Source organism: Lepisosteus platostomus, chromosome 23 (genome assembly GCF_059453375.1).
Source record: "Lepisosteus platostomus isolate fLepPlt1 chromosome 23, fLepPlt1.hap1, whole genome shotgun sequence".
NCBI classification, from domain to species: domain Eukaryota; kingdom Metazoa; phylum Chordata; class Actinopteri; order Semionotiformes; family Lepisosteidae; genus Lepisosteus; species Lepisosteus platostomus.
This window is the reverse complement of record NC_142633.1, coordinates 10,217,504-10,243,623: the sequence shown is the minus strand read 5'-3', so window position 1 is coordinate 10,243,623 and position 26,120 is coordinate 10,217,504. Positions and strand designations below refer to the sequence as shown.

General features: G+C 40.7%; 1 protein-coding gene across 2 annotated transcripts in view; it reads left to right on the top strand.

The window, feature by feature from the left end:
* Positions 1–26,120, top strand: part of vps13d (vacuolar protein sorting 13 homolog D) — an 85,529-nt gene that overhangs the window by 3,132 nt on the left and 56,277 nt on the right. For both annotated transcript variants that reach the window (XM_088617496.1, XM_088617495.1), the window contains exons 4-25: positions 910–1,100; positions 1,654–1,734; positions 2,119–2,235; positions 3,716–3,820; positions 4,012–4,182; positions 4,986–5,086; positions 5,836–6,004; positions 6,949–7,050; positions 7,522–7,735; positions 8,606–8,788; positions 9,221–9,351; positions 10,066–10,132; positions 10,716–10,895; positions 11,442–11,572; positions 12,559–12,691; positions 13,725–15,989; positions 16,153–16,304; positions 18,099–19,184; positions 19,267–19,357; positions 20,647–20,773; positions 21,471–21,651; positions 24,423–24,605. In XM_088617496.1, the coding sequence (XP_088473622.1) occupies positions 910–1,100; positions 1,654–1,734; positions 2,119–2,235; positions 3,716–3,820; positions 4,012–4,182; positions 4,986–5,086; positions 5,836–6,004; positions 6,949–7,050; positions 7,522–7,735; positions 8,606–8,788; positions 9,221–9,351; positions 10,066–10,132; positions 10,716–10,895; positions 11,442–11,572; positions 12,559–12,691; positions 13,725–15,989; positions 16,153–16,304; positions 18,099–19,184; positions 19,267–19,357; positions 20,647–20,773; positions 21,471–21,651; positions 24,423–24,605 (6,161 nt within the window). The remainder of the gene's footprint in view (positions 1–909; positions 1,101–1,653; positions 1,735–2,118; positions 2,236–3,715; positions 3,821–4,011; positions 4,183–4,985; positions 5,087–5,835; positions 6,005–6,948; positions 7,051–7,521; positions 7,736–8,605; positions 8,789–9,220; positions 9,352–10,065; positions 10,133–10,715; positions 10,896–11,441; positions 11,573–12,558; positions 12,692–13,724; positions 15,990–16,152; positions 16,305–18,098; positions 19,185–19,266; positions 19,358–20,646; positions 20,774–21,470; positions 21,652–24,422; positions 24,606–26,120) is intronic.

Genomic DNA, 26,120 nt, shown 5'->3' with positions numbered 1-26,120 from the left:
CAGTATGCTTCCTTTTGTATTGTCAGTTTTTAGTATGTTCTATTTAATATTTCACTATTACTGGACTAGCAGAACATGTAAAATTGTCTGTGCAGATAATTAAAATCTCACAGGTCAGCTTGGCAGCAGTGTTATACACTCTGGAGTGTGCCTGCCTGGATGCTTTAGAAAGACCAATAATTGAGATTTGGTCTTCTTTAACTAATAGACCTCTAATAGGTTCTTTGTTTCTCATTGATGGTATGGCACATCATTTTATAGGTCTCTGGGTGTATTTACTGTCATTAATAAATCTGATTTGTGCCCTTAACTTTAGGCCCTAATTGTAGATCCTCATCACTCACACTCCTAAACACACAAAAACAAACTGACAGATGTTGTATTTCAGAAATTTGTGGAGGCATTAAGCAAAATGTTTTCTCATGTTTAAGTAAAGCCAGAACAGGAGACAAGTAATACATTCCCTTTAAGGAAGTTATGCAATACTGAAAAGTGAAAATTGTGCTGCTTTCCTAACGCATGAGAGGCAGGTGAGAGCTACAGGCAGTTATAAAACTGTAACACAAGTAAGCAGGGCACTTGATTTCTAAAACCTTCCCTGTGCTTCTTGCATGACATTCTTTTGGACTGCACTAGTGATAGTTTTCTCTCTGGTTTGTACTGTGGTACAAAGTTAATCACCCAGAAGAAATGACAGAATGTGTGTCTACTATTTTCCTGAAGAAGACTCCACGGCCGAAACGTTGTGTTTTCTCTCTTCTTTTTTCCAGCATGGAATAAACCTATTACTTGTTACTATTTTCCTAGGCTCTTGTAAAAGGGTATTTCAGATTTGAATTTCGCATGAGCGTATCTGTAGCTGTTAACAAATCACAGTTCTGAGGTTTTCTCACCCTGGGTGTCCTACAGGTTTCATTGGGAAGATCACCCTCCAGATCCCATTCTACCGGCCTCACAGTGACCCCTGGGTCATCTGCATGTCCCAGCTGCACCTGATCGTTGGCACAGCCCACCCCCAGGAGTATGAGGAGGAGAGGGAGCAGGAGGAAGAGCGGGAGTACAAGAAGAAGCTGCTCCAGGCCCTGGAGGAGAAATGGAAGGTGAGAAGAGACGCAACACAAGGTGAAAGCGAGCAGGAAGGGCTGACAGGCAGGCAGGGATTAGACAATGAACAAAATTAAATGAAACAGTACAGGAACTAAATTTATTCTAAAAAATATCTGACCTTTCCCCTTTTGAATATGTGACCAGTTCCATCATGTTGAATGTAGCAAGGCATGGTTTTATTTGGAAAAACCCTTGGTACTGGGGACTTGGTAGGTGGACTGAAATAATGATGCAAGTCTAGTTTCCATTTACATATATATATAGTATGTACTGTCTGATACATTCTGTGATTTGTTCAAGCTGTTTCATTCATGTCAGCAGCATGCTTTTCTTTCCTGATGCTCCAGTAGAAATCTGAACTTTGGGGCTGAAGCTAGAGGGCATTGGTGGGGACTGGCATGCTATAAATGCAAAAGAAACAGAAGACATTGTTTGGTAATGAGGGCATTCAGTGAAAGAGCAGCTGGGAAATGATCAAGGCGAAATTTGTCAAGAAGCACTGATTTTATCATCTCAAGTAATACACTTTGTGTCCTACGCCAACAGAGCGAATGCCAACAGAAAGGAGAGTCCTACTGGTATTCAGTCACTGCATCTGTGGTTACTAGAATTGTGGAGAACATTGAGGTAGGTAATGAGAGGCACTGCTGTATCATAATCACTAACACAACAAAGCAAAAGAGAAAATGGCCCTCAATTAATTTTGTATTATTAGTGAGGTGTAGTTTGCACTTTATCACATGCGTGTTAATTATTAATGAGGTTTGGTATATAAAGGGCTTTCAAAGTGTTAGTGGGAGTTAATGGGAGGATTTAGGAAGAAGTCAGACTACTGCCTTGAGTTGAGTATTAATAGAGAAGGGAGGATCTCTTTCAAGAGTCTTTTAAGTGACACATCCAGCATGAATTGTGTGATAAAGCCTCCTGCACTGTTTTATGAACTGTATCCCTACAGTCACCTTATTGAAGGGTTGGTTTGTCACACAGTGTATTTACCTTTTCTCTTTATAGCTGAAGATACAGGGTGTTCACCTGAGATTTGAGGATGAGTCTTCCAACCCGGAGAAACCTTTTGCGTTTGGTGTGTGCATTAAGAGTGTATCAGCGCAGAATGCAACCAAAGAACCGGTAAGAGGGGAGTGCTGGACTCAGAGCCTGGGCTTGCCAGAACTCTAGTTCCAAAGTTAATGATTTGGTCTTAAATTCTCAATTTGCAAATGCAACATTAATTGAGAAAATAAGCTGACAAAAGCACACAAATTAAAATAGAATTATAAGATCTTTATGATTCCAAGGCAGCAATTAATTCTTACGAAAGATTAGATTAGCATAGTACTTTCAGACAGTGGAGAAAATTGTAGAAGTTAAAGTGGAGTGCTGATGTCATTAAATGTAGCAGTTTATGATTATAAATCATCATGTGGATCAAGGTAAATTTAAACTATTTTTAACATTTAAAAATTAGATGTTTATAGACACTGTATATTGTAAGCATGAGAGGTGACTCAACAGACTTATCCCTTCTCTTCTCATACAAATATGCTGAGCATGAGATACTCAGACTGCTAGCTGTAGCTAACATTCCATAGTGTTCCGGTCTAACAGGCCATTCAACAGTGTGAAGCACCAAGCTTATTGAATGCACCCTTGAATTTTGTAGAAAAAACTCAACATGGTAAAGATTCTAGCACTGTTTATGCTGGTTTACGCTAATATTTGATGTGATAAGGTCACAATTGTGGTTGTCCATGAAAGTATTTTTTAAAGCCACTGACATTGGAAAAAAATGTCTAAAATCAACAGCATGGTAGAGCTATGCATCAGTGCTTCATCATACCTTTTTTAACAGTGTTATTTTCCATACAATAGCAGAAAGAACACACAATGTCAACATACAAAAAGAGAAAAGTGTCAAAATAAATAGGTTTTTAATATAAGACGTCTGACTATTCTGTTACCCTTTCTGTAACATCACTGATGATAAACAGTTGTGAGTTTCAGTGGTCAAACCCGAACGAGAGCACATTTGTGATAGAGGGGGTTTAGAGCAATCTTTTGGAACTGCTGATACAGTATCACTTACTCTTTTGCAAATTTAAAGAAATTTAGCTGGCAAGCTGGGTTTTAAGTGAATTGAAAATAAAGATCCCAGATTCCAGTCAGGACTGTAACCAAATTTCTCTGATTATGTGTCCTACATAATGATAACTGGGAGGGAACTGAAAGACCTTGTAGTAAGTGGTGATGTAGGTCAGCTACAAGGTAAGAGCAGTTTCCTCAGGCACCCAGAAGATTCTACGATGATAACATCGGATGCGATGATAAAAAAGGATGATAGAAATCCAGGGAGTGCACAGGCCCAAATCATAAGCATTTATTGCAGACCACTTTGAATGAAGTACTGACTTATTAGTTTTGCTGAGGAGGTACTGATTGAGACCAAGCTCTGGAGATTGATTAGATCTGTACTCACCTTATTCCTTTCATTCTCATTGATTTGTGTGGTGGTTATAAAAGAAAGTTGAAATATAAATTATAATGACCAAAATGTATTTCAGCTAAAATATCTTGAAATTGTTGTCACTGTTATTGCCTTCTTTTCTCTTAGGCCCAGAAGTTGCTGCGACAGAAGCGGCTGGAGATTGAGGAGTTCAGTGTGTACTGGGATACCGAATGCGTCATGCTGGGTGACCTGCCTCCATCAGAGATTCAGGTAGAACATGCAGCTTTAGACATTGAGCTGGCATGACAGAAACCTTGCCACTGCATAGTTTTGACTACAGCTTGAAATGCTTAAAAGCAAGACATGGTGTTCATGTGTCTTGCTCCTGGTGTTATGGAATGTGACTGTGTTGTGTGAGCTTTAGCCATACGAAATGAGATTTTGCCCCATTTACCATCCAGGAGGCGATGGCCAAATGCATGCAGAGCCGTGAGCACCAGTACGTCTTTGAGCCTGTGTGTGCCTCAGCTCTGCTTAGAAGAAATGCATCCAAAGAACCCCTGCGTTCCCGTCACAACCCACGCATCGAAGGCCAGGTCCAGCTGGAACCTCTGTCCCTCCGTCTTTCGCAGGTAGGCAGCATTCCCTAAAGGGCTGGGTTCCAGTCCTCTTTCTCTTCTGTGTTTTGGTTTGGATTTTCTCCACTTATGGGACGTGTAACTAGTTGTGACTGGACTCTAGTCTCCAGATGGTGCTCTGAAGTCAGTGACAGTGTTATTCCTTGTCTGTATGCCCTCCCCACCAGTTTTCAGCTGGGTCTTGGGGTCACTCAGTTTAGATAGTGAGTATAGATGGTGATATCTACATAAACAGTGATCAGATCTAGTTCTTGAAAGCTGCTGGATCTTAAATACCCAATTTACAATTACTTGGTCTTTTTGCAGCTGAGCATTTAAAGAGCCTTGTAAAAGCTGTAAGATTCATGTCTTCGATGCTAAATTTTAGACACTCCTGAAGTAAGTAAAACAAGATCACTGAGAGTGTGTTGTGACCAAAAGTGAAACATAAAATAATGTAATTTAGGGAAGTAGATTCCAGTTAGAGGGTCTAGGAATTACTTAGTCACCTCAGTTGCATGCATAAGGAGGCCCATGTTTCTCTTCTTAGGTACAATACCAGCACCAAAAGTGGAACAGAATAAAATAATGTAATTTAGAGAAGTAGATTCCAGTTAGAGGGTCTAGGAATTACTCAACTCACCTCAGTTGCATGCATAAGGAGGCCCATGTTTCTCTTCTTAGGTACAATACCAGCACCAAAAGTGAAACAGAATAAAATAATGTAATTTAGAGAAGTAGATTCCAGTTAGAGGGTCTAGGAATTACTCAACTCACCTCAGTTGCATGCATAAGGAGGCCCATGTTTCTTTTCTTAGGTACAATACCAGCAGATCATGGCTTTCCTCAAGGAACTTGACCGGAGAGAAAGAGAAGTGCTGTTTCGCCAATGGAAGCCTAAAGTCACAGTGATGGGGAAGTGAGTTCATCTTTTCAATTTAGTATTTTCTGTAGCACTATCTGTACATATAAAACATAAACAGTCAGCTCATAAACATTTTATCGTTGTGTTAAGGATCTGACTAAGTAAGCCTTGTGAAGTATAAATTTGTGTTTATTTTCTACTTTTACACATTTTGTATTTCTTTGTTGTGTAAGACAGCTAAACGTATTTGTCAGTGAAGTATTCTGTGAAAGATGTTTTAGTGACATGAAAAGGCATTAATTGGGAAAAATATATTGTCATCAACATAAAAATGAACATTTTCTTTCATCTTATCACAATAAATGCCCTTATCAGTGCAGTGCATTTAAGATCACTTTACTGGCCATATACAATTTCTTGTATTAGGAATTTGTCTTTTTGCTTACTCTAACTTGCTCCCCATGAGACACAGACTGGGAGAGAAGCTTGTGGTCAGAGCACAGGGTCAGCCATTTATACAGCACCCCTGGAGCAGCTGGGGTGAAGGGCCTTGTTCAGGGGCCCAACGGAGTAGGATTCCTCTGCCGGCCGCGGGATACAAACCGGCAACCTTCCAGCCACAGGAGCAGATCCTTAGCCACAGTGCCACTGCACTGCCCTTTGCAGTATATTATAGCATTACAACAACAGATAAAGGATTTGTGTGCAAAATATTTTACGTCCAGGAAGCCAGGCTGTTACAGGTGATGTCAATAATGGCTTCATTTGTATAGTCGAGGTACATTATAATTGTCTGTGCGCAGCTGCCGGGAATGGTGGTTGTTTGCCATCAATGCCAACTTGAGTGCGATCCGGGAACAAAGGCGTCGCAGTAACTGGGACTTCGCCCTGCGGAGGGCACGTGATGCCCAGCTGTACACCAACCTGTACTTCCAGAGGCTGAAGGGAGTCGGTCTGAGCACCGAGGAGGAGGTATGAGTCCAGAGCTTGGATCCCTTACATAGCGTGAGTCAGCTAATGTAGCCACTTGTTTCAAAATAAACAACAAAATCAAAAGGTTTTCTATTGATAGCAGTGTGGGTTGCTTTCATTTGATGCTTTCATCGAAAACTGCTTACATTTCTGCCAGTTTATACAAGTGGGCATTTTACTGAAGCTACCTTTACTAATGTAAAGGAACAAGTAACAGGTTTATTCCATGCTGAAATGAGAAGAAAGGAAACAGAACGTTTTTCACACACCCGAAGAAGGCTCCACTGCCGAAACGTTGTTTCCTTTCTTCTCTTTTCAGCATGGAATAAACCTATTACTTGTTCTTTTGCAGCCTACGCATGCTGACGCAGCTACCCACCTGAACTACTTTTACTGATGTATGTTGCTTAAGCATCCAACATCAGTTCTCCACCCAGGATTTGAACTTACACCATCCTAATTCTGAGTCTAGAGTGCTATCCCATTCTCCAGAATGCTAAACTCAACAGTGTTATTCACACATGCACACAAAGCATGATATGTTCCTCAAGTGGTTACGTTGACTTAGTTGCTGACTTAACCCTGCATTAGAGAAGCTGAAGGAGATGCAAGCTTGCATGCTTATATTGTTGGCCTGTTCAGATATTTTTCCCATTAAAATTATGTGACCATGGGGTTTGTGTTTGTGGTGAATGACAGTTCACATAAAAGGTTGCATCAGTGAGGTTAGTGGTGACATAATGCTTCCATGTTCTGATTTGTAAGTATGCAGGTTTTTTTTTTCTTAACACTGGTGCATTCTTTTCATGACGTATTTGACTGAACAGGCCAGATTACTTCACATGCAGCATTCATGTAAAAAGCATAGCAGGACTTTTTATGGTAAATATTGAAGACTGGTGCAGTTTGTTCTAAATCATGTGCACTAACTTGTCATTGTGCAGGAGGAATTGGAGCGGGTGGAGAATGAGCAGAGCCTGGAAGAGCTTAAGTGCTTGCGAGAGATTGTCCACGACCGCTTCCGCAAACAAGAAGAGATAGCAGAGGCAAGCTGGGATACATTGGGTACTTTGGTGTTCAGGGAGTATGTCCATCATGGACTTTGAGCCAAGTTCTGTAAATGGAAAATCTGATAATATAGTTTGTAGCATAAAATGTGGACGTAGGGCTACAGGAATTTGGGATTGTTGCCGAGTTGAGAAAACAGCTCATAATTATTTCTATTTTTACTAATAATTATTATTAAGCACAAGCCTTGAATATGCATAATTGCATCCTGTTATGTTTACAATATAATCCCAACTACATAGGGAATGCAATTTTGATTTATGCGAGTTAACAATTTAAGCATTAACCATTTCAAATTGAGAACTGACTTCAAAAGCAATTATGATGTATAGATTATGTACTGAGTAGTTAGCTTCCAGAATACAGGGAACAAACCACAACATTATAGCTGAACAGCAGGGGAGAAGTGACATGGAGTGCTACTAACCATGTTTTTCCATTCAACACAGAGCGTGCGGGAGTCCATCTCTGAGCCCCCCAGCCGGTCTCCTTCTGGATCCATCCCCAAGAGTGGCAGCACAGGCATGATCCAGTACCTGCAGTCCTGGTTTCCAGGGTGGGGTGGCTGGTATGGCGAGTCTCAGAGTCCTGAGCCAGGTGTGGAGGGCCCGGGCGTGGTGCCTGAAGGGCTGCTTCCTGGCCAAGAGACGTGGGACATACTGGGTGAGAGATAGCATTGGGTACAGGGGTGTAACATCTGGCTGGGGTAACCTCTTTTCAGTGTTCCATTTGCTTTATTGATAGCACAATTGCTGAATCCATTTTGAATTAACTGACCAAATGAATGTTTGAGTTTTTAATATAGATGCTTTTTTATTTTCAAGCACATAAGAACAGTTTCAAACGATATTAAGCCCTTTGTCACATACAGTTTCTAGTAGATAATGATTCAATTTAAACACTTGGCTTTTTCAGAAGTATCCTCTTCTATGCCAGTGTTCTAATTGTGTAGTTTATAGTTTGTTTGTTTTTATACCAAAATCCTTCACTTGACTAAATTAAACATCTGCCATATATATGCACAATCAAATTTTATTTTGATATTTCTGATTTTATTTGCTGCTTCTACAGTGCTTACCAGTCCTCCTAATATATCATCATAACATTTGATTTTACGGACTGTACCAGAATGTAGATCTTTGATATAAATTGGGAAGAGCAGTGGTCTTAATACAGATCCCAGAGGTACTCCACTAATGACACTAACCCAGTTTGAACACTCACTCCATAGTTGTGCCTCTGTTTTCTGTTTATTAACCAATTCTCAAATGCATGCATTTTTCCTGAATGCCTACCTCCTGTGGTTTGAAAATTAATTCTTCATGAGAAACTTAATCAAATGGCTTCTGAATGCATAACTTCTCTACTTCTAGATGCATCATATCATATGTTCATGTGTATCAAATGCTTTTAAAGTATAACATGTTATTTCAAACATAATAAACATTAAATACAATAAATATATGTCTTCTTGACAGTATTTATGTGCTGTTTAACCAGGAACTTGGTTCAGTTGCAAATTATATTTTTCAGCGGATACAGAAGAACTCTTTGACCCTCTCGAAGACTCCCAAACTCTGAACAGCGTCACTCGGAGGGACCATCTCTTTGCACGGTTGGACTTCCTGCTGGAGAAGGGAGAGATCACCCTTCTCCACCGGGACAGGAGGAGCCTCTTTCCCCAGGAAACTGGATTCATCCAGTTGGAGTTTTCAGGTATACAGCTGAAACTGATGCTCTGTTTCAAACATGCACCCTAATCCTGTAAACTGATATCTTTGTCTCACGGCCCCTGTAGATCGCTAGAACCCTGCTTCAGTCCAGTTGCATATGGCTTCTCTGACAATCCCATCTCAATCCTTGCAACCAAAGCATATCAGGGTCTAGAACCCTATAGGTTCATAATGCGTAAAAGTAGTACTATTTTCTAAAGAATATAATTTTTGTATGATTAATATGTGGCCAGCAGGTCAGTGTGGCCTCATGTACTCATTGTGCCCATGTTTGAGAAATATGAACCCTGAACCATTTTAAATGTTCCCCAAAGTGCTTACTAATATGCATTTTTAACTACTTCAGAGTACTCAATTCACATTTCTATGATTGCACATGGTGCATTTGAGAGCTTGACAGATTGTCTCCTTTCAGGGGTGAAGATTGGAGTGGAGTCTCTTCCTCGCACTGAGTCCTCACTGCTTTCCGTTAAGCTTGAGGGGCTGTTTCTCAGAGACCTTGCCACACAGGGCACCATCTTCCCTTTCCTCGTGTCCCCTAAGCAGGTGAGAGCGGTGAGCAGGAGGAAGGTGGCATGCTAGCTAATTATTTGTAGAGCTATGCTCGGTCCACAGTGCATTGCATTATAACTATGCATTAATTATGGTGCATCTTCATGGAGATTACAGAATAGTATCAGATGGGCTATAGTATCTGCCAGTGAGTAAAAGTATCACTTTGCATCTTCCATTACACAAAGATGTAATTCCATAAGTATTCGGTCTAGTTACACACAGCTTCTCAATGTTTTTTATTCTAATTAATTTTTATTTATATGCTTTGTTATTTATTCTTGTTCAACATGTTCTTCAGAAGTAATCCAAGGGAACGTTTAAGAATCTGAACAAAGGAGATGTTCATTCACATTTCTGAGTTAAAGTACATGAGGCATGCCGAGTCTGAAAAACATGTTCAATGTTATTTGTGTGCCAAATGTCTTGATAGTTAAAATAGATAAAACATGATTGAATAATCCTTATATATAGTCCTCAATCAGTTTAAAACCGGCTAAAGAATATATGACTGATTCCATATACTCTGTTAGTTATAAAAATATGAAGTAATTCTTTATATTTTCAGGCGTTTTTTTACATTTTTCGAAAACTACTCAAATATTTCAGTATATTTATAAATGTTACTGTTTAAAACAATAAAAAATAAATAATTTTAAATTTAATTTTAAATTGAAGTTCTTTTGACCATTTTTTTACTATTCTTAGAACAAGGTTGTTGGGGCATTCAATCAACCGTTTGGCCCAGCTAGTGGTTCAGATGTTCCTGTGTCAGGTAAGACTGTTATGTTGTATTCATTGCAAAGCACGTTCATTTTTTCTTCTTGAAGTCAAATTAGTTGCAGTGGTGTATTTGCAGGACTTCATATCTGATTCTTCCTTGCAGAACAAGTCTATGATAGCTAAAATATACTTGTTATTCATCAAATTGGAAATTGGAAAGTGCTTCAAAAAAAGAGACCCCATGGACCTAAAAAAACGTATTGAAACTTGGGCGTGTGTCATTCTCCTTTATCCTTACATTTTATTTATTTATTTTTTATAGGGAGTTACTTTTGTAAGAAAAATCTTTAACATCGTGTTACTTACCATTGCAGTTTGCAAATCTCACAGTTTTCCTTGAAACGAAAAAATAAACTTTCTGTAAAGTTACCATTCCGGTACGGTTCACAAGAAGTCACACTTTTTTCAATTTTATTTGCTGTGTTTACAAAGAAAGATACACTCTTCCAAACAATGATGTGGTTGTGAAGAAAAGGAAATCGAGATTAAATTGTAGGTAAGCCACTGATGTAACAGTTTCCTTATCCCATTCTGTAGTTTGATTCATTGCCTGCTTTATTCTGTTATGGTCTCAGCCCCAGATGTGGAGACTACAACGCCCCCTGTCTTTGAAATGATTTATGAGCGCAACCCAGCAAGAAACAACTTTGAGAGGCGCCTTGAGGTCACCACGAGTCCTCTTAACATCATCTACAACCCACAGGCAATCAAGAAGGTGGCTGACTTTTTCTACAAAGGTCGAGTCCACACTTCAGGTACAGTAGGTCCATACGCTAAGGCTCGGGATGAGATACCAGAAATTCTGGATTTAAGGACTTAAATTTACAGTTCTATATAAAATGTTTCAAAATAAATAATTGCATTTATATGTGGTTTCCCCATCACTGTGTTTTATATCCAAAATGTGCCGAAGAAGATGACAACAAAGTAACGGTACTTTCAGGGAAGGACATTTCTTTCTCAAATAGAACATTGCAACCATTCTGTGCAGACATTGTATCAAGAAGTGAAACATGCAAGAAAATAAATGTCGATTGACTTACATTTTTATTCAGACATGTAGAGGCAACACTTCTAGAATTTGGATTAAAATGTATTATGTATCATGTAAGATGGCTGTCTGTCCTGTAATGCAATTTTCTTTAACTTGTTAACTTCTTATTGTATCAAGAGGTCCTCTGATGATTTTAGTGCCTGACAGGTAATGCACTATGCATCATAAACTTGGACATATTCTATAAAGACATAAGGTGGTTGTTTCTTATTGTTTGGATGATAGCTACTCATTTTACTCTTCCCAGGATTTGGATATCAGTCTGAGTTGGAGCTCAGAGTAGCAGAGGCAGCCAGGAGGCAGTACAACAAGCTGAAGATGCAAACAAAAGCTGAGATCCGGCAGACAATTGATCAGCTCCTTGTGGGAGAGTTTATCGTAAGGCAGCCCTCCTAATTGTATTTTACTTAAACAGGATAATGTTAATTCCTTGCACTTATATAGATTCATGTGGCTTCTTTATAGAGCTCTGTTTTGATTTTGGACAGTTCTTTGGATAAGCGCAAAGACACATCTGTTTTTCTGGGTATTAAAGTATTTATAAGATGCTGCTTACAACAGACCTTCAGTGCAGTCAAGTATGAGTTCATTCATTTAATGCTGGATACAAAAAAATAATTTAGCTACAGGTGTAATTTGTTGACAAATTTTATGTTTTTGACAAGTGGGTCAGCAGCTTGCAAGTATTTTTCCTTTGATTATGCTGTAATTCTAGGGAATAATAAATTTGGCTTTCAAGATATGACTAATTAGATGTACTGTGTTGAACTGCAGCAGCTCTGTGCTTTTGTGACTAAAAAAATAGAAATGAATGAGTATAATGCCACAACTAAAATATGTAAGAACAAAAGACTTAAAACAAATCTCATAATAGTAACTGCAGTAACTGCACATCTCTCGGGTGAGTGCTATGCTTCCATGGTAGATTAAGGAGTCTCCTTCTGTTTGATGTATTAATTTGTTTTGGGGGTTAGCTTAAGGCTGTTGCTGTCTAATTAAGAGAGCGTGTTACACCCACAGTGTATACTTCTCCTTTATAGTTCTAGCAGTTATCTTCAGGTTCACTGTGTCTGTTTAATTTTAATGATCGAGGTGGTAGTTCAATCCTCATTCATCAGCCACCAAGGTTTCAGCAAGTAAGCAGAGTATTCTCAGTTGAGTTTTTTACAGAAGCAATTAAGGCGAGACCACTAATAAATCTTGTGTGTTTAGAGTCTCCTTTGGCTTTGACATTTTATCATTTAGTGCTGCTGTTTTGTACCTCTGCCTCATCAAACACACACACATTTATGGCCTTAACCCTGAATTGCTTGGGCTTTGCATGGTATGTTGTGGCTGATTTCTAATCTTATTTCTCCTTGTAGGAAAATAGTAAGCGCTGGACCCTGAAGCTGGATATATGCGCTCCTCAGGTGATCTTTCCTGATGATTTCCAGTCCAAAGACCCCATGTTGGTTGTAGTGGATTTGGGGAGAATTCTTCTCACCAACTCACAAGGTACCAGACTGTTAGCTTTTCTTTTCTCTTTGTAGTGTGTATTTTAGGTACTGCTTTTACACATCACTGAGAATTGTAAAATCTCTTTTCTAGTCATTTAAAAAAAAATGAGTAGAAAGTACAGTGCCTTGCAAAAGTATTCAGATACTTGCAGTCTTTACATTTTGTTGCTTTAAAGCTTGACACCTTGGAATTAGCAATTTATGTTTGTTACATTAACGACACACTTCCAAGCAAAACAAAAAAAGACAAGTATATACTTACCTAATATGAAAGGAAAAATGGATTACATCAGTATTCAAACCCTGTACTGCGACAAACCTAAATTAGTGGTTCTTATGATTTAATAATAAAAACAGTTGTTTCTGTTAGATTCCTTAGATGGGTAGTAGATTTCAAGCAAAGGTGAATGAATACTAGAGAGCTTTCAAAGAAAGTCAAGGATAAGGTTATTGAAAAACACAGATCCAGAGAAGCTTACAAAAAAGTCTCTGAATACGTGAACACAGTCTTCTTAATTATCTAGGAATGGGAGGTGCATTATACCACCCAGACACTGCCTACATCAGACCTGAGCAACCTCCAACCTAAGCAACTGGGCGGGAGGAAACTGAACATTGAACAACAGAGCTTAATGTTTGAGTTGGGAGAAAATATGGATCATTTAACTATATTGAAGACACCTCAGGAAACTTACCTCAATTTCCTCATAGGGTTTTCAAAAAGTATTTAGGTGATATTGCAGATGTATAGTAAGGAGTTTTCTTGCCAGATGAGATAGAATTTTGTAACCCCTGAAAGCCTTCAGTTTGATCATTTAGGTGTTGAATATAAAAATTAAGTTATAAAATGTGTATGCAGCATTTTGAGATTTCTCAAAATGGAACACCATAGAAAGGGCTTGAATGCTTTTTCAAGGCACTGTATTCTGTTCTGATTTTATAAAGCATAGCTATATAATAATGGAAAAGAAGAGCATTTGCAAGGTTTATGCTTTTATTCTGCTGCTTTCTTTCCCTTTTTTCCCATATAGAAGACCTCAAAACAAAGTCGAGGATAACCCCGATGGAAGGAGAGGAGTTTAGTGACGATGAGTACCAGACACCTTTAGCTACACCCCCAGGATCTCCTCCCCCTGAGCCAGAAATAGAGGTCAAAGATGAAGGCAAAAGTCCTGACCACTCCACGTTGGAACTGGCTGAGAAATTTCCTCCATATTGTTGGAACCTGTATGAGAAATACTCCCTGTCTTTTTTAGACCTTCAAATTATGGTTGGTCATTACAAGGACAATTGGAAGCACCTACAGGAGAGTGAGGTAGGGCCCACACATGTGGTGGAGAAATTCAACGTCTTACTACAGCTTGAACAGCGGCTTCGCTACACTTCAGATCCTCAGCTTCCTGGGGCCGTACTTTCAGGGACCCTCCCTGATCTCAAAGTGCATATCAACCTGGAGAAGGTGGCAGCCCTTCGGAGTTGTCTGGCCCGTTTGAACAGTCCAGACACACAAGAAATAGGTTCAGCAAAGACTGGAGACAGCAATAAGTCTTCTGATCCTTTGTTTTTGCGTCACGAGAGAATCTTCCAGAAGGATGAAAACCAGTGGAAGATGCAGGGATCAACCAAGAACCTTACCCAGAGCGTCATGACTCTTGAGCAGCACACCAGAGAAGTCCTGGTGGAGTCTAGACTTCTCCTTGCCGAGTTCAACATCAACTATATGCAGCTAGGTGTGGAGAGTGGTGGCCGTTACATCTCTGTTTTAAAAGTCTTTGGATCTAATGCCCACTTTGTGAAGCGGCCCTATGATGCTGAAGTCTCTCTCACTGTCCATGGACTCCTCTTGGTGGACACCCTCCAAACATATGGATCTGATTTTGACCTCTTGGTGGCTTCTCACAAGCATCTCAGCTTTGATGTCCCTACTGGCATCCTCCGGGAGAGTCAGCCACAGTCCCCTGTTACCCCTGACTCAAAAGCACCTGATTCATCTGCTATTCATGGTAGTTTCCCTCCTGGCGTCTCCTTTGATAAGATCTCACCTCTTCCTTCTGTCTTTAAGAACGAGGAAGCTCTCATCAAATTGGAGTACCAATTTGTTAGTTCCGACTGCCCATCTATGAACCTGGACAGTTCCCTTCAAGTGACCACCGTGCAAGTAAACAACCTGGATATTATCTTAAATCCAGAGACGATGGTGGAGCTTCTTAAATTCCTCCAGAAGTCGTTTCCCAGAGAGAAGGAGGAAAACAACTGGAGTTATTTTGCCCAGCAGCAGTTACCTCAGCCTCATATTGATGGTATGGGTCCAGAAGAGGTCTTCCAGTCTACATATGACCAGAACACAGAGGTGACTGTGGAAATTCACAGGCTGAATGTACTGCTTCTCCGTACTGTGATCACAGGTGCCGTGCTAGGTGGAGAGAAGAAAGGAATGAAGATTGCCACAGCTAGTGTGAATGGGACAAAAGTGAATGTCTCCATGGGAGGCCGACTGGATGTCAATGGGTCCCTTGGATCCCTGCAGCTGGTGGATTTGACTCAGGAAGGTGGCAAAAGTCAATTTGTAATCAGCATTGGAAATGTGGAAAATGCTTCGAATTTTCCAGCGATGGATTTCTTTGACGTTGCTGGCACACCCTCGGAAGCCTTGAGGTTTCATCTTCTGGAAAGGACACGGGAAGAATGCTCACTTGAGCTTCAAATGGCTTCCTTGCACTACAACCATTCTGCCAAGTTCCTCAAGGAGCTCAGTCTGTCTGCCAATGAGGTGGAAGACAACTTCCGGTCCATGTTGAAGAGTGCAGCCTCTAAAGTGTCCACTGTGCTAGTCTCCAAAACTGCAGAGTACAGTGGCATGGTCTCTCTTTTTGAGACCCCATTGAAGAAGACCAGAGGGAGCTTCCCTTTTGAAGACGATGAACTTGAGGAAACCGAGGAGGAGCCCAAGTTGGATGCCTTCACTGTCAAGCTTATTCTCAATGTCAGTATTGATTCACCTGTGGTTTCCATTCCACGAAAGCCGGGCCACTCAGAGCTTTTGGTGGGACACTTAGGGAGCATCACCATCCGGAACTTTGTGGCTGGTCAAGACAGCTCAGAGGGAAACAGGCTACAGGTAGAAGTTAGAGACATTAGGCTTTACTCCCTTAACACCAGCCACCTGGACTTGCGTAAGGCTCCTTGTGGTGACCGCAGCCTGTCTTCCAGCTCCCCTTCCCACAATGACAGTATCAATCAGGAGGAGCCTCAGTTCACCCGCCATGACTTTTTTGAGTCACTGAACCTTGGAAAAGGTGAGCAATCTGATACAGATATATATCTGAGATATATCACACACACCAAGTGCTGATATTACACAGATAACATAGAATACATTAATAATGTATGGGTAGTAATGCTTTATAATGGAATGCGAGAGATTTAATTTGCATTGATCCTATCTAAATTGCTTTGCAGCCTTTCACATATTGAAAGACACCACCATCCAATTCACCCTAGAGAAAGTCCCCATTGATGAAGACTCGCAACTTTCCTTCCTGTCCTCTGAAGAGTCCTTTCGTAGCACAGGCCTGCTAAAAATAGAGGGGAAATTTGTCAATACTGTGCAGGTAAACTGGCATTTCCCTCTTTAATTGGATGTATTATTTGTTTTTCTTGCTCCGGGTACCTTTTCCATTTCATGAAAGTCTGTTACTTCTGTAAACTTAGCTTTGATAGTTTTCTGTAATGTATTACACTTAAGAGCTGATGAAGCTAACAGAAGGAGAGCTCTGCCTGTACCTAATGACTGGCAATAGTTTTTTGTAATTTGTAATGCCTTGCTGTGATGTCACCCATGAATACTGCATTTGTGTCTTCAGGGGTCAACTGAAGTGCATTCTTGACATTTGTCACTTTAAAAAGTAAATTAGCAATTTTGGATTCCCTCCATTTTATCATTGGACTATTCTACTTTTCCTCACTTTTGTAAAGTTAATGAGCATTGAGATTCCACATCTCAGAGGGGGTCTCTGTTCGCTATATGTTTCAGTCTATTTCTACTGTATTTAATGTGTCTTTATTACTGGAATTCACTTAAACCCTACTGCTTCATTTTTATTGTCTTCCTCTTTAAAGACCTGATTTAGTCTCAGTAGTCCGTTGCTGATACTTGCCACTAATAGCGCCAATCATCTGAGATAGAAACTATGTGCAGGTGTGTTTGATAAGCATACTGTATCTTAGAGCCTGAGTGCTTCAAGGGAGTTAGCTCTTATTAAAGGCAAGTGTTATTTCAAGATGTTGGAGACAAATACAAAGTACTGTACAAGCGATTTATGAAAGATTTGTCTCAAAAAGTGTAGAGTAGATCAAATAACAGCTGTAAAGTGTTTAAAATATGTATACAGACCAAATTAAATTAAGCCTGAAATTGTAGCATATTACAGCCATGCACATCTTGTTGGTATTGTTGAAATGTATCTTGTCATGTTAATCAATTCCTTTCTCTCTCACAAGGTGGCACTAACGCATTGCTCTTCTGATTTCCAAGCTGTGCTTGGCAGGCAAGGCTGATTTGTAGGAAAGCATGAGCCTCTTAATTTTATTCCCTTCAGGTCTGAAATATAGTATTGATTAGTCCAGCATTGTGTAGTATTGTTGTGAAATAGCTGTGTGCTCATTAAATATTTTAATAACAGCAAATATACATAAATCATTTCTAACATGTTTTGTAAATGGAGAACAGTGATTAGGCCATTCCTACTATTCCATAAATTAGGTAAATATTTGACATAATAATTCTTTTATCTTAAACGTTTTGAGGTACTTTTAAATTAGCTCTACAAGTTTAAGGAGAATCCTAGTTTCTAGTCCATCTGACTACATGCTGATCTTTTTTCTGTGCACCTGAGTTTCTGCTTTGCAAAATACAAAGCAGCTGCATAGTACTGGTGTGCAAATGAAGTGAATGAAACCAGTCAAACGTATTCTGTACAGCTGAATACATGTTTCCATGTTTTAACAAAAAAGCGAGGGTCACTCAGCAAGTAATGTAAATTATTTTTTAAATAATTAAAGGAAATGGATGCAACTTGTGATGCTGTAAGATTAAACTTCCCCACTTCTTGTTGCTGAGTGTTCCTTCAGAGTCCTTCAAAATTGTTAGTTATCATATTTTAAAACCTTTCTGAGTGACCCTCGTGTTACTAATCTACATCAGCGATTCGTAATTCATTCTTGAGAGCAGAGGAACCTATAGATCCTAATCCACAAAAGCTTAACTGAATTTATTAGTCTCCTATTAATTCCTTCAGCATTTTTCCAGGTGCAAAGTCCCGAATCACGATATTTGTTTGGTAAAGAGGGAGATTTTTCGTTGCGAGGTCGCGTCACAATAATATTCTTCCATATCCTCCCACCAGGTGTCACTTGCGAAGCCTGTTTACGAGCAGGTCCTCCAGACCTTGGACAATCTCACCTTCACTGAGGACCATCGAGCGACACCCAGCCAGCCCCCCACCCCTCCGCCCCCCACGCCTTCCTGCTCCAAACCGCTTCGCTTTCCTGACCCCCAGGGGGGGCTCTTCGCACGAGACCCCCCCTCCACAGGCCTGTCCTATTCCTCCCTGTCCACCCCCACGCCTCTCCGACCTCTCTCCCCTCCCAGGCAGCCCCCCTCCTTCACACAGATCAGGGCCACCTTCCGGGTGGCACAACTCCAAGTGCAGCTGAGCGCCGACCTCAGTCGGGGATCCCAGGGGCTAGTCAGCCTCTGCTTTCAGGACTTGGAAGGAGAGTTTACTAAAGATCACCCCCAGTCCTTGGCGGTGCAGCTGACCTTACGCTCTCTGCTGATGGAAGACCTTTTGGAACCCAACCCCGATTCCAAATACAAACATCTCATGGTATCCCGAGGAGCCCCAAAACCCTCTACCTTCAGTCCCAAGGAGTATCTCTCGCAGTCTTGCCCATCACCTTCCAATGCTCAGTTCCCAGACATGCCGCGCTCCCTTCCAGCTCAGATGGAAGAGGCTCAGAATGTGTTCCAGTTCTACCAGAGGCACCCCAGCACCCCAGCCGCTGGGACAAGAAAGAATAAGGAGACTCGGGCTTGTCCGAGCACCCCACCACCCTCCCCCTCCCGCAACACTCCTTCCCCTCATCCTGAGCCTCCCTTTGATGATTCGCTGGTCCACATTAACATCCTTCTGGTGGACAGGCACCATCCAGAGTTCCAGAGCCGCTATGGGAGCATTGGTCGCAGTGTGGACGTGGACTTCAACTGCTTGGACGTCCTCATCACCCTGCAGACCTGGGTGGTCATCCTGGATTTCTTTGGTATCGGCTCCACCGCCAACAACCACGCCCTGAAAGTGCCAGCTTTTTCCCCCCAGCCCATGCCTGGGCATCCTCTGTTCTGCCCCTACTCTACAGCTCCCTGCGAGGAAGTATCCGCTGATGATGAGGAGGAAGTGGAGAAGAAGATCAACACCAAGGTGGATCTAAAGGTAATGAACTGAATCTAACATAAAAGTTGACAATTTGGTCACACATTAAGAAATATTGATTACCTCCGGGTTTCTTGTTTAGGTCCACGCGCTCTCTCTTGTCCTGAACAAGAAGACCAATGAGCTTGCCAAGGCCAGTGTCTCCAAACTGTCTGCCCACCTGGAAATGATTGGTACATAATTTAATTTATTTCTGCTGTGTTCATTACAGTTGATTACAGTTGATTTGGTTCTGAAACACTCAAGGAAACGAGATCTTTTTACTTTCGTTGTTTTTATTTGCAGTAATATTCTGCCTGAAGAGAACTTTGTAGTTTGCTTATGGAGACTTCAAATACCAAATATGGTGTAGTCTTGACATTCATGAGGTTTCAGCGCAGAAAACCTTCCTGAATATCCAAATTTGCACATCAACAAGTCCTCTCCTATACCATTGCATAATGTACTAAAGTATACAATATATGCGTAAAAGACATAACTCACCCTTATGTGATTATTAAAGCACTAATATGTTTGTTTTGAGTTCATTTCAATAACCTTGATCGAGTAAAGGAAATAATAGTAATCAAAAACTTATAGTAATCAGCTGAAATAAAAATGAATCCTTTCTCTACATCCAGCCTGTACTTTTTCGCTCTGCCTCCATGATTACACACTGCACTGTAATGAAACGGGCAATAAAACTGTCAGAGAGCCTGTAAAGTTGTCTCCAGCCTGTCATTCCCCATAACACTGACGCAATCGGGAGTGTTTGTTGAAAGATAAAAACGAGACCATGCTGAGCTGCGAATGCTGGGGTAGTGGGTACTTGGGCAGGGGGCAGGGAGATGCTCACTCACTAGCTGGGTTCGTCTCGCAATCCTAGTCTGTTGTGCCACTAATTCAAAAGATGTAGGATAAGATCACTTTATTGGCCATATACAACTTCCTGTATTAGGAATTTGTCTTTTCGCATACCCAAACTTGCTCTACATGAGACACACAGACAGGGAGAGAAGCTTGGGGTCAGAGCGCAGGGTCAGCCATTTATACGGTGCCCCTGGAGCAGTTGGGGTTAAGGGCCTTGGTCAGGGGCCCAACGGAGTAGGATTCCTCTGCCGGCCGCGGGATACGCAGATCCTTAGCCAACCTTCAGCTCAGTTTCATCCCGCTCTCCTCTTCATCCATTCAAGACCCCATCGGCTTATTTGAATTGCAGATAAGTAAATTTGAGAATGTTAAATTTGCAGATGTCGAGGCCCTACTGTATATAAAAAACTCACATACGGCACATATGTAGCTTTCAGTTGCATTATCAAAGAACAGCGAGTTACTCCTGCCAGTTACTCTTGTTTTGCCTTAGGACAGATGACACATGGCACAAGTTAAGCTTAAACTGATATCCTATTTTATGTCTCTGTTGTCCTCCATGCCCCAGGCCTGAGGACACCTTGTGGTAGCAGCCCTATTTTGTATGTTGCAGATGGAGACCTGGTGCTGCAGGGGAGTCTGGGAAGCCTGTCTCTGAGTGACTTGACTCCTCATGGGGATTTGTACAGGGAGCGCTTCACTACGCGAGGGGGCGAGGCACTCGTCTTTGACATCTACAAGTAATTCACTCGAACTTGCATTTAATAATGGTTTGCAGTTAAGAATGAACACAGTCATGGTGCTCCTAATATCTGACTGTTCTTTTAAACTTTGGGTGTGAGTTGTTTTACAATATGAGTTGGATATGAGTTCCCACAACACAGGGGAATACTTGCGTATAACATTATTCAAAATCTTTGAATATGGGGAAGTGACACTGCCCTTTTTTATCCCAGTCTTTCCATAATTTTTCCTCTGTTTTAACTGATTTGTACCATATGGTGCAGAAGCACTATTCTTTCTCTTAAGCAATTCAGAAGGCTGGGATTCTTGACTTTGAAAGAACATTAAATCCAACTGGGGCTCAACAATTAAAAAATGCAAAGAGTTAGTTCAAGTTTTTTTTTTTTCCAAGAAGCTTCTGTGTGCAAAAATGTTAATATTTTGGAGAAAATCACAAAAATACAATTAGCAGCCTCATGAATGTTTACAGCTGGAATTTGCATGTGTTGATGTGTTGATTGAAGAGCAGATTGTGTTTATTCCATGTCGAGTGCAGATGAGGAACAAACATGAGCTTCAGCAGTCATTAACAAGGGGGGGTGGTGGAGCTTAGTTAAATAAGAGGCCTTTTCAACAGAGAACCAAGGATCTCCTGGGCTGGCTGATGGGTTTGCACTGGTGGATACTGAGAAAATGCTACTCTTTGTTTCATAGGTATGGAGATCCCGACCCCTATCTGCAGCGAGAGTGTGATATGAAAGTGTGCTTGCAGATGGCATCAGTGCAGTACGTCCACACCCAGCGCTTCCAGGCTGAGGTGGTGGCTTTCATCCAACACTTCACTCAGCTGCAAGATGTCCTTGGCAGGCAGAGAGCAGCAGTGGAAGGCCAGGCTGTACGTACCCACACCACAGGATTCTATTTAGAATCAAATGCGTTTTGCAAAGACCAGTTCCTACAAGAAAAAGCTCAGTTCTGGGTCAGCATAGTGAAAGGATTTTTTTTTAAAAGAAAATATATTTAAGCTCTTCTCCAGCACGGGTACGCCCAATGCAGATTTGATTATGCACGGAAAAAGCAATAGGAAAAAATATCCATTGAATGGGGAAAATCTGGCTACGTGCAGTCATGTGCACTAATGTACATTAATGTTTATTAATTTGCCATATGAACAGTATTTGTTTTATGCTTTTATTATACAATATTATTATTACATTTTAATTTCCTTTACTGTTCAGTATAGGTAGTGCCAAAAATCGTATGTGTATATATAGGTATTGATGGATGACTTAACATGGCTTCATTTCTGTATCCCTATTAATTACATCAGGTCACATTTCTCCAACACAGATTTGACTTACAATACACTTTGGAGGAACATAAGCCCTGAGTTGGACAAGGGTCAAGTGTATTTACAATCTCCAGTTATGAGCCATGTCCCTCTTTAACAGTACCATTGTGCCTGCAAGAAAGGAGGCTTTAATGGTCATTGTGTCGCTAGGACGTGAGAGAGTGATGACTGACTAATCCCAACCCACTCTCTACTGCACATAGCCAGTTGTATCACTCAGAAGTCTGAGAAAACTGGGATGAGCTCTGGCTTGACGAGTTGTTATGGTTCTGATATAAATTTACCTTTACTGATAGCCTAGCTCAAGCTCCAGCTGGCGCTGCCTGGATCAGAGGTGCAACCAATATTCCAAATGTGTGCTTTTGCCAATTGAACCACTTGGGATGTTGTTTTTTCCACCTTGTCACTTCTCTTCTGCTCTTTCTAAGACTGTCGGTCTCATACATAGGCAAACAGCATAAACTGAGCTCAGAGCCATGTCAAACACTTCTTTCACATGAGCTTAGCTTGTTGCTGTTGCATATTTCTTTTCCCATGATGAAAGTGGACATAGGGCTTAATATTTCACAGGCTTATTATTTATAGGGATGGGATTAATCCCCAGTCACTGCGTGAAACGGTGATTTATAGTCATTCAGTTCCAGCTTTATATGGGGTCTATAAACCTCAAGTAATGTGGAAGATTTAGAGTGAGGAATTAGCTTGTTAATATAAGTCCTTCCTCCCTTTAGTAACATGTGAATGAGACAGTTATCCATGAAGACAGATAAATCTTACCAGGAGCTCTCAGAGTGAAATATTACTAACAGGCCAGAGTCTGGAGTAACCATTTATATGTGTACCCCAAAATCTTCTTCTGACAGTGCTAAAGACCTGGCTTTAAGCAGTTCAGCATTGTCCCCTATTAAACATACATCAGTTCACCCTCCTACAGACACACAACAAAAGGGTTAACCCTTTAAAAAGCAGCTTGTCTCATTAAAATTTTATTTTTTAATTTGATTGTTATTTGCAACTTAGTAGCTTTGTATTTTCAAGTATGAAAGAGAAGATGTAAAGATGTGATGTACATTAAGGAAACAGTTTTTTTCCATAAAAATATGCTGTAGTTTTAATATCTGTGCAAGACCTAAAGCTTTTTATGGTACATTTCCTGTGAGTCAGCTATAAGGTGCTTACCACAAGATTTACTGTAGCATATTTTCTGCCTGCATAAGATCTTGCAACTTAGGAATGCACAGCAAAATGTTTCCTAATTCCTTGTTGTCATAATGTCTGTTTATTTTTTACACTTTTACTGATATGATTTGTATACTGTCCCTTAAAACCAAATTCCGATGACGCAGAGCCTCTTGCTTAATACTGTAGTTTTGAATTTGTGCATTATGGTCTTTCCGGAAGGTAATCTGTATATATTATTTTCAACAAAAGCTTTAATTATTCCCTTCTAGCCTTGGTTTGGCTTTTAAGAGTTTCAGATGTGATTGAAACTAAATCGCAGTTGGAATGTTCAGTCTTCACTTAGTTGATGCAGTTCTGAAACATGAGAAGATTAGGCAGGCTTATGTCCTGAATGCAGTACAGGCTGATCTGTGAAATGGGTCACTCTCCCGGCCTTTGACAAGGCTTTTTAATATCTGTGCTCCAGATTTTAAAGTGCTTTGACCTGAAAAAAAACATTATGCTATCTGTAAAACAAAAAACAGTCTTATAAATGATTAAGCAGATGCGTGACTTTGAGAATCATCAGACATCAAGTCATGGTTGTAATGGTCATGGTCAAGTCAAGAGCAAAATGAGATAAGAAAAGTAGATTTGACCAAATATAAAGCTGTTTACCAGTTTGTCCTGGATATTTTGAATTGCGTATTTCATTTTTTGAGGAAGGAAAGTGGCAGTGTTTTGTAGCATTGGTCCAAATAGGATTTTTATTATAATGGCACAGTGATGCATTGAATGTCATGAAAATACCATATTCTTGTGTATTTCTTTCATAACTGCAGTTGTGCAGGCCTTCTCTGGCTTGTACTAGCATACTTGATTGGCATGGCGAGGAAAACATCTATTGCATGCTTATAACACAGAGGAAAGCATCAGATCACAGATAACTGGTTTGATTCCAGAGAAGCTTATTGCGCTGTGAAGCCCACTGCTTTTTAAAGGAGTCTCATCAAGTCAGTTTAAACAAATTTTCAACCATCGGGGTTTGAAGATTTGTCTTTGATTTTTCGTTTCAAAGCCGATGGTAGTTCCCTTCTGCCTTTCTTTTCCCGAAAAAAAGAAACCCCCTTTCTCCCCGTCTGTCCCCGTGCCAGGTGCGCGAGCAGCCACAGCGTGCCAGCCGGGTGCTGCTGGACATTCAGGCAGGCGCCCCTGTGCTCCTGATCCCCGAGAGCGCCCACTCGCCCCGGCTCATCGTGGCCAACCTGGGCCAGCTGCGGGTGCGCAACCGCTTCCTGCGGGCCGGCTCCCGGGGCACCTTCTCCCTGCGAGACAAGGTAGAGAAACTGACCATGGTCCATGCCTTTTTCCCCTCTCTGGTGAGTCCTGCCTCCCTGCTTCCTGCTCGGCGGCTTGTCCGCACCTCCGTCGCCTGGCGTGCTGTGCCTCTGCATCTTCCTCTTGGATTAGCAAACTTCTGGCCTCACTCACAAGTTCTCCGTGAAAGCTCAGATCTGTGTTTAATCCCCTCCGGATCGCCAGGTTGGGTGTTCCTGCTGAGGCAGCAGAGAAATGTGTTTTGTTGAAATTAGAACAGCAAGGAGAGAACATTAAGGACAGATGGTTCCTTCCTGTGTAGAGAATAACATTAACAGTTTTTTTTCCAAATTCTTATTTTAGTTCAGATGCTCTGACCTCATTTTTATTAAAACATTTCTGTATTGGAACACAATTTGTCATTCAAAGATTTGTATTAATCATGCATATCTGGAGCCATGTCAAAACGGATTGGTACAGAATGCTTTTTGTTTTTAGGTTACATTTTGATTTTGGCTACTTTTTTATTTTTTCATTTATTTTCCTTATATATTTTACTTCCATTCTTGTATCAGTTGGTGCCAGGTATCATGTTATTCTCCCCTCTCAAAAGTAAATTCGTTTTTTTTCAAATTCATATATCAACCATGTACGGAATGACAATAAGTGATCCCTTGTTATGTTTTTTTTTTTCATTTCTAACCGTGACAACACCATTTTTGTTGAAGAATTTGATTTTGCATGCAAATTCCTACAAGGATCCTGTCCATTTCAAGGTACCAGGGCATGGGTTTTGTGTGTAATATTTGACATTTGTGGTGTCACCTTTGACTTCTGAATGAAAGGCATTGTATCGTGGTCACCTTCCTTCAGAAGAGTGGGTTTCTTCTTGCTTTCCATGTGAAATACACTCAGTTAGTGTAGCCTATGGCTGCTGTTGTCAGTGAACTCCTTGGTATAGGACTGCTAGGTGTACATCATGAAAAACCCCACCCACATATGCAATAGGATGTGTAGAACAGTAAATTATAAACACCGCATTTCACCTCTTCCATTAAGTGTTCTGTGTATTGTTTTCTTTCATAAGTCATTTTCGGTCCTATTCTTACTATTCCAATAGGTATAAGTAATTGATTGCAAATATATTTTTCAAATTTACTCCCTACAGAAGCTCCAAGGCCTATTAGTAAAGCTTGTACATGCTTATAACGTTGATGTACTTCTGTAGCTCATTTTATCTTAGTCTTATGCCAGAGGTTATTTCATTTTTCTTTTTGTTGGGATTGTTGTCAAGGACAGTAATCATCAGATTCATAAGGAAGAACCTTGCAGAACACACATTTTAGCCAAATGCAGCAGGCAAGAATTGATATCGCTAGGAAACGCGAAACATATTCCCTCCGATACTGTGAGACAGTATGATTCTTGCTAATGATTTGTTGAGAGTATTTACTTCCTTGTGACAAAAGCTGCACATATCGTAAAAAGACAGAAACAAGTTTCTTCTTCTGCGTTAATCTTAGTATGAGGTCTGT